This window comes from Lactuca saligna, chromosome 8 (genome assembly GCF_052625555.1).
Source record: "Lactuca saligna cultivar CGN05327 chromosome 8, ASM5262555v1, whole genome shotgun sequence".
NCBI classification, from domain to species: domain Eukaryota; kingdom Viridiplantae; phylum Streptophyta; class Magnoliopsida; order Asterales; family Asteraceae; genus Lactuca; species Lactuca saligna.
Window position 1 is genome coordinate 191807510 of NC_136424.1, and position 8447 is coordinate 191815956.

General features: G+C 34.6%; 1 protein-coding gene across 1 annotated transcript; it reads right to left on the reverse strand.

Annotated features, from left to right (window-relative positions):
* Positions 1-4839: 4839 nt before the first annotated feature.
* Positions 4840-5611, reverse strand: LOC145011606 (uncharacterized). Its single transcript, XM_078970346.1, has one exon. The coding sequence runs from the start codon at positions 5465-5467 to the stop codon at positions 5261-5263; it is 207 nt and encodes a 68-aa protein (XP_078826472.1). The 5' UTR covers positions 5468-5611; the 3' UTR covers positions 4840-5260.
* Positions 5612-8447: the final 2836 nt, after the last annotated feature.

The following is an 8447-nucleotide window of genomic DNA, read 5'->3' on the forward strand; positions in this document are numbered from 1 at the left end:
GCTGAATGAACGATTTTATACATGTTTTAAATGATTTAAACTGTATATGTATTTTATATCTACGATAATGTTGGGGTAAAACATGGGTAGATGTAATAGATGGAATATGAGTTGGATGATGATTTGAGAGGTGTTATAGACCACAAGGTGAGGGTGAGAGGTAGACAATGTGAGAAGCCTTTTCCCAAACGATGGCTCTGTCATTCAACAGAGTATGGATGACAAACATGGATTATTTAGACAGTCCAGTGGAACACTAGCAAGTTCGCAACCTGTAAGTGTTGTGAACGATGTGTTCACTCGGTGTACTCTAAACCTTGGTGATCATGCAGACTTGATGCCCAAACCTTGGTGATCATGCAGACTTGATGCCTAAACCTTGGCGATCATGAGACTTGATGCCTAAACCTTGGTGATCATGCAGACTTGATGCCTAAACCTTGGCGACTATGCAGACTTAGTGCCCGTTGTGTAAACTGTGGCAACAATGGACTTTGTGCCGATTCCTTAGGATGATCGTTAGGAATGAATGAATGAGGAATAGATGATTCTTAGGGTAGATCCTTAAGAGTAAAGAAGTTAATGGGGATGGGTAATTGGGTTTATTACTTGATTATATAAATATAATAATTATATAATTGTGGGTTGAAAACCCTATGTACTCACCAGGTTTCCCAACCTGACTCACTCAGTTTATTTATATCACAGGTGTTGTTATGCTGTCACATTACACTGAGTGATTAAGGAGATGTAAATCACTAGTGATAATGAATGTAAGTTATGTTTATGTTTATGTTTCTGTATTGACAATGACATCCCAAATGTTTTAAAATGAATAAAAATACTTTTCTTCAGAAATGCTTTGATAACGTATTTATCATGTTTTACTAGGAACAAATTCCACAATATTTTTATTAAAAGAGATACTCTGATTTTTATAAAGCATAAACAAAATCGGCCTTTTCTGGCCTAGAAAATGGGGATGTCACATTATGTACTAGACTATTATCAATATAGTGTGCATTGAAGATTCATCACCGTGTTCTTATTTCATATTTACGATTTGTGGCATTCACTTGATTGGGATTTCGCAACAATTATAGTGATTTCGATTGATACATTCAAAATCGGGTTTTACAATGATGGAGTTTATCGTTCCAGGGGTATGGGTTGCTACAAGTGTAGTAGGATTGATCATGTCAGCAGGGATTGTCCTTAGGGGAAAGCCCGTTATGTTTTCTCTGCGATCAAGTGGGCTATAGGAGGGCCACCTATTCGAGGAGAACGGAGAGGAACATTGAGTTCGCCTGCTCCAACTATTTTGCAGATCTCTAATAGTTGTGAGGGTAAGGCGGGAGCCCCAACAGAGAGGAGTCGGTTATTGCAGTGTCAGATAGGGAAGGTCCATGCTCCGTCGGGTGATTTTATGGGCATGTTATCTTTTGTATTCTTTTCGGTTGTTATTAGTATTCATGTTGCTTGGGAATTGATAATGATTTGGGTAAGCATTATCTTTGGTTTATTGCTCTGTTATCGTTGGGGTATATTTTCGAGAATTGATTTATATCTGTTGCATCCCTTGAATTATTAATGGGTTATTGAGGGTTTGTATCTGGTGTAGCGGGTTCCAATATATTCGTTTGATATTTTGGGTTTGGTCGAGATCGGTTCAAGGGAATTGTGTGGAAGGTATATGGTCTGGATTCAACGAGTTAGTTATCTAGTAATCGTTAGGGTTAAGTGGTTATAGTATTTGCTCTGTAGGAGCGGAGTTGTTTATGGAAGAACTTTTAGGTTCAAGCATTGTTTTTGCTAGGAGGGGAGCGATGGCAGGAAGATGGTAGTGTTCGTTGCATGGGTTGTTTGGTCATCAGAAGTGTTAGAGGAGCTTTATATTCGCATGGGTTGTAGTCAATTTGACTAATTGGGCGAAATTCATTGACAGAGAGAGAGAGAGAGAGAAAAAAAAAAAAGAGAGAGAGAGAGAGAAGAGGATCTTTTATTTTTTGGGGCTAGTGTGATAAAAGAGGAATTGTATCCATGAGAAAGGGACCTGTATCTATGAAACTATTTCATAAATCTCATTATATCGTCTTTAAACAAAGTCCAATACTTCTTACATAATTTAAACGTATACGCATCCGACCCAGGCGCCTTTTCACTGCCACATTCTCAGATTGAATTATTCACCTCAATCAACTCGAAGTCCTGCTCCAGAAAAATACAGCCTTCAAGTGAAATTTTCTTGAAATTGTGGTTGACAAGTTTTAGTCGATCTGGAAGCATTCAGTGAATTTCAAATTGAAGAAACTCCATGTTTGAAGTTTTAGATGGTTAACTTTAGTCACCCACTCTCCATTTATTAGAAGCTCATTTATCTTGTTCTTCTTATTTTTATTACTCATTATCCCGTGAAAGAATATGGTATTTTTATCGCCATCAACCAACCATTTTATCCGATTTTTTTTGCTTTAGGTCTAGTTTAATTATAGTTTCCATGTCAAGGATTTTTTATGACCGGTTCTCTCATTATTTTCATGATCTGATAATGGTGTATGGTCAGCTAGCTTGTCAAGATCATCAATTTTATTTTTTAGCATTAGAAGCTCCTCTTTTTCTATGTGGGTTTCTTTAAATCTTCAAGCTTTTAAGTCATTCTTTAGATGTCTCAGCTTTTCCATAAAATTAAGATCGACCTTTCCCCCTCCTTTAGATACATAGGATGATGGAGAATTTTTTATGACAACTTCAATGTCATCTTGAAGCAACCATGAATTGAAAACCGAAATGGAAGAGGACCAAAATCCAAAATCAAACTTCTAAGAATGATTGGTAAATGGGTATGTTCACAAAGGAGAGAAACAACATAAGCAGAAGGGAAACCCCTTGGGAAGCTTGGACATATAAGGATTCTATCTAATTTACTCATTTATTTTACCATCTTAGCGCAAATAGGTATATCACCTACCTCTCATGTTATAAATCTGCTAAAAGCAGTAGATGTGGCATTACCGGAAAACAAAATTAAGTCACTCCACATGTCTCTTTACCGAATTGAAACACCCCCCCCCCCCCCCCCCCATTTCTTGAATTCCACAAAACATTAGGTCAAAATCTTTCTTCAACCTATTCACCCATTCTACTTATGGGTTCACCAATGCCTCTTATGTTTAGAGATAGAATATTCATCTAGCTAATCTTACGTCACCCTCACCATGTAGTACCCGTTGCATCATCTCTTTATCAGACTTAAGTTGAAAACCGCATTGGATCCCAGTTAACAAAAGGTTTTTGTCTTAGTGGTAAGGAGTGACTCTCACAATTGAGATATCAGGAGTTCAAGTCTCACTGGAAACATAGGTGGTAATTTAGAAATATATTAATTCAAAAAAAAAAAAATAGTTACTTACATAACCCGAAGAATTAATATTTCCATCTTACAACTTGTTTTTGTTTTCACTTTAGCATTTTTTTCTATTTTAATGAATTTTCTAAAAACATGAACCCACACAAGAAACTATAATATCCATCTTAGATATGCTTTTTGTCGTTTTAATTTTGCTTCGTATGAAAGAGACGATCCATGATTCTATAAAAACTTGGACCATTGTGGTCGTTATATAAATATACAAAAAAAAAAAAAAAAAAAAAAAAAAAAAATTAAAAACCGGTTGAATTCCCACTTGGTATGAATTAAATATGTTTAGGTAATTGAATTTATTTTTGCCACAATGATGGTGATGAAGAAAGACATCATCAAGTGTCCAACTTTCATGGTGTCTTCCTTTATTACCATGGTTGTGCATTTAATGGTTTTGGTTCAATTAAACCTAACTACTTTTTTGTTTTAAAAACCCAAAAGAAAAAAAAAATCAATTAAGTGGGATTATTCAGCCAAAGTCAAACAGAACTTATTATACAATGGAATGTATTAATGACGACTTTTATTTTATCTTTTAAACTAAATTATTATGATTTTTCATTTTTATTGTTGTAAATCATTATGTCTTTATCGGTCTTCCTTTTATCAGCAACAAGTCTATATGAGATTAATAATCTGATTTTAACAAAAAAAAGTCTTTATTAAAAGATGTTATAAAAGTTTGACTCATTAATTATTATTAAATTATACTCTACACAAACCTTGTTTTATAGTTATAATATTATTATTGTAGCAAAAAGGGATCACACGTTATCTGTTAGACTATATAGCATGGTTCTAAAAAGTGCGTCATGGTGCACCTCAAGGCGTGCCATGGCGCAAAGCGTGGTGTAGCCGCTACGAAAACATTCAAAGTGGATTTGTTAAGTTTGACGCTCAAATAACGTGTCAAGGTGTATCTTATCGCATTATGGCGCGAGTTTTTTTTAAGGCGCAAATTTTTTTGATTTTTTTTCTTTTTTTTTCTTTTTTTTTTATCGGGCCTAAAATAATTGAGTTTTTGTTAATTTTTTTATATTAAATATTAATATAACACTTCTAAAAACTTCATATATTTGATACAATTCAATAATTATATGATTTATCTTTTTTAATGTATATAAAATAATCACACCTTGAAAAACATCATGGGTCGCCAAGATTTAGCATAACTTAACTTTGACCTCGCCACCAAGTCACGCATTGCGCTTTTTAGAACCTTGCTATATAGTCTATCCATATAGAAATAAAGACTAACAAATTATTGAAATCTACTTTTTTGGTTTGCATAAATTACATGTTTGTTGTTAATTTTTTTTTTTTTTTTTTTTTTTTTTTTTTTTTTTTTTTTTTTTTGCATCGTCCTTACAATTTTTTTATATTGCAATTTTTGTGACATAAAATAACTATTATTATCCTTAATAGAATTTTTCACATTTAAATTTATTTCTTAAAATTGTTTTAGATATAACTAAAATACTTGGGATCCACATACCCCTACACCCACCTATTCCTTCTTCTCTAAACATAAACCTGAACCCATTGATATCCACCTCAAGTCCTTCCATTGAAGCTGACACAAGAAAACTCCAACTCTAAATTCATCGTTGATCTACTCCTCTTTATTGGTTAACCAAGGATTTATACAACAAAAAGCAGATCCCCTTCAAAGTTCAAATTTCTTTAGAATTTATCGAAGCTGATTACGATTCTAAACAGTGATGAAAATAATAAAATCAACAAATATGTTTCATAAACTTCAAGAGATTGGATTTTAAATCGATGTCAATAAATAATTGATTTCTTCAGTATATTATAGCCCTAATCAATCAAATCAAATCACTGGTAAGTTTTAAGAATGGCGCCACAGAAAGTACACATAATAGCTTTCCACGATTTCCAGTAGAACGGAACATAGCAGAACCTGGTGGCGGTCTTCATATCTGCGACACTAGCTCCGCCGCCGCACCTTGAACAAAGCCCCGCCGCAGGCTTGCAGCGCCTCACTTTTCGAGTTTGGTCGACTAAAAAGCAGAAGCACACCATTTCGTTTAGATATTCTCCTTTTTCTTTCCTAAATTGAATGGATCTCAGGCGAAATGTCGAGCGCTAGGTTTCCGACGCCGGTGACAGCGGAGAAATGGAAGGATTTTGGAAGTGGTTGGGAGTTGTATATGTCGTGAAGAAGATTGCTCGTGCGGTTGGGTGTATATATAGACAGTGAGTGATCGGTATGCGGCGCATTCATAATACAGTTGGAACAACATATTTAGCATAGCATACAACTCAGAGTTTGGTTGCAAGAAATGAAAATATTGTTACTTCTTTTCTTGATTTATTATTATTATTTTTTATTTAAAATGGTAATTTTTTGTTTATATAATTAATTTATTAAGAGATAGATTTATGAAATATATCGAGAATTATAAAGATGACAGAAACAAAATAGACGCGTTTGTTATTTGTCCAAATTAATACATAGTATGGCTTAAAATGAGTTGAATAAAATTTGTATATATTTACTTTTGCTACTTACTGAATTTTAAAAGATATAGATATGATAATATAATTATAAAATTATATAAAGTATTAACAATTTAAATCTTAAAAAAACTAACTTAAAGATTTATATAAATATGAATAAGTTGTGTAGGGCCGATCCAAATATATAAAAGGTCCGGGGTGAAAAGAAAAAAAGACCCCCTCAAAAATATATATAATAAAGATTAAAAAAAATATAATTTGATCTTTAATATAAACATCTTCAATTAGCAATAACTAGCAAATTAAATTGTTTATCTTTTGAACTAATTTGAGTTTCAACCAACTTTAAACCTTAAAAATCATTTAGGTAATATATATATATATATATATATATATATATATATATATATATATATATATATATATATATATATATATATATATATATATATATATATATATATGGGTAAGTGAATATATCTAACAACCTTATATAAGCTTAGGTACCTAACCACATTATACTACATTGTTTTGCATTATATTTCCATTGTAATCGTCTAAGGTTCTTAAACTTCAACCCTTAACTTGATTTACTTCCAAGATTTTCAGATATTCACCATTATATTCTTCCTACACCATTGATTTGTAACGACAGTATATGAAGCCCATCAGGGGGTCTCTGATAGAAAGACGTCATTTGAAGGAAGATAATGGAGAAAGTCTAAAGATTTTGGAAGCAATCAAGTTATGAGGTTGAATTTTAAGAACTTTTGGTGATTACAATGAAGCCATTATAGCATACAATAACTCTATACTAGGACTGCATCATAGAGATGTAGGTCAAAACTTCAAGAACATACTTCTACTCTTTACTTAAGCGATCAAAGTACATCCAGGTTCAACCATTCTCACTCACAAATTCATTTTCTTTCCATGTAACAGAATCATGTCGCCAAAGAAAAACGATCAACCCATCAACCAAACACCAACTCTTTCAAATTGATGCAGCTACCTTTCAAGCTGCAGTCTCGGCTGCCGTGTCAGCTGTTCTGACCCACCTTAACGCTAACAACGCGAATGTTAGCAGGATTGTTAACAATAACTCCAATCCAAGTAACAATCAAATACCTCAACGGGCAACAAACTACCACGAAACCCCGAATCCCAAGCCCAAGAATAACAAACGAAAGTTCTAGGCTAAAGCTAAAGGAAAATCACCCCAAGGGACGAGCAAAAGACAACAACATGTGGTAACCTTCACAGCCATGACATCTGTACATCCTACTACCATCCCTTCTGGTATCCCAATAGTCCCTACACTAGCTAGGCAGTATGTCGGAAACCTACCGGAATGCAACAAGTGCGGCTTCCATCATCGGGGTAGTTGTCGTCCGTTACACTGCTTTAAATGCAACAAGAATGGACATACTACCTATTGTTGCCAGACTCGGACCCAACACATTACTTCAAACACCAATGTCGAAATCTCTCGAATATGCCATCTATGTGGTGTAATGGGACACTTCAAGAGGGACTGTCCAACAGAGAAGGACGACGGCGAATCCGGAGGAGTTTGATCCCAGAAGGGAAAGAGGCAACGAAAGAACCTACTATAGTATACGTTCACTTCCAATCGTCAGTATTATGTATGTCTTTTTAAAACATGTTTAAAACTAGTGCAACTAGAGTCTTCTCTTTTGCGGGATCCCGTCGGTATAGGGATGCTCTTACTGCGTATACTTACCTTTTGTAGTATACCTTATTCGCAGCAATAGTCTTATAGTAGTCTAAAGTGCTGTAACTATGTTGATGGTTGCACGGTTGTGTTTTGTCTGTAAACATCTTACGTTCAAATCTAATGTCTTTAAGTTTCCTTATGATTCCGACATTATCATATGACTTGATTCAATTTGATCTCACAAAAACAACTTCATACGTACATCTCTTCCTCCGAAATTTTATTTCTAGCAAAGCCGTCATGCCAGAATACCAAAGTACTCGTGCATAGAGCACTTATTTTTTCTCATCCTTTCCGAAGAAAAATTCAACAAACCGCCCCGAAGTACCACTCGTGTAGTACGTCAAGTTCCATCCAAAGACCCACAGTTTCAATCCTATTTATATACGGCTCATATACCCGAGACTATGATTGATGAACCTGGTATGGGTTCTACTATGAACTCTAGGACGGAGACTTCCCAAGACTACGAGTGATCATGCTGCCATGCAAATAAACTTAGAAGCCCAACGCATGCCCTTTCTGTCGATTGGGACAAGGAAGACAGATAGAACAAAAGTGCCTATCCTTTTCCCTTAATTCATGAGTAACCATACCTTATTTTAGATCTTCACGACAACTAATCGACCACAAGGTTTTGACTTCATAATCAGTATGACTAGGTTGTGTTCTTATGCAAGAGGAAAGGTCACTGCCTATACCTCAAGAAAGCTTAAGACACAGGAAGTTAACTATACAACACATGATCTTGAGTTAGGAGCAGTGATAATCGCTCTGAAGATCTAGAGACACTACTTGTAGGGT

What these genes read in the sequence shown, in the direction of transcription:
- LOC145011606 (XM_078970346.1), bottom strand. Translation starts at nt 5,467, where the DNA reads ATGGTGTGCTTCTGCTTTTTAGTCGACCAAACTCGAAAAGTGAGGCGC.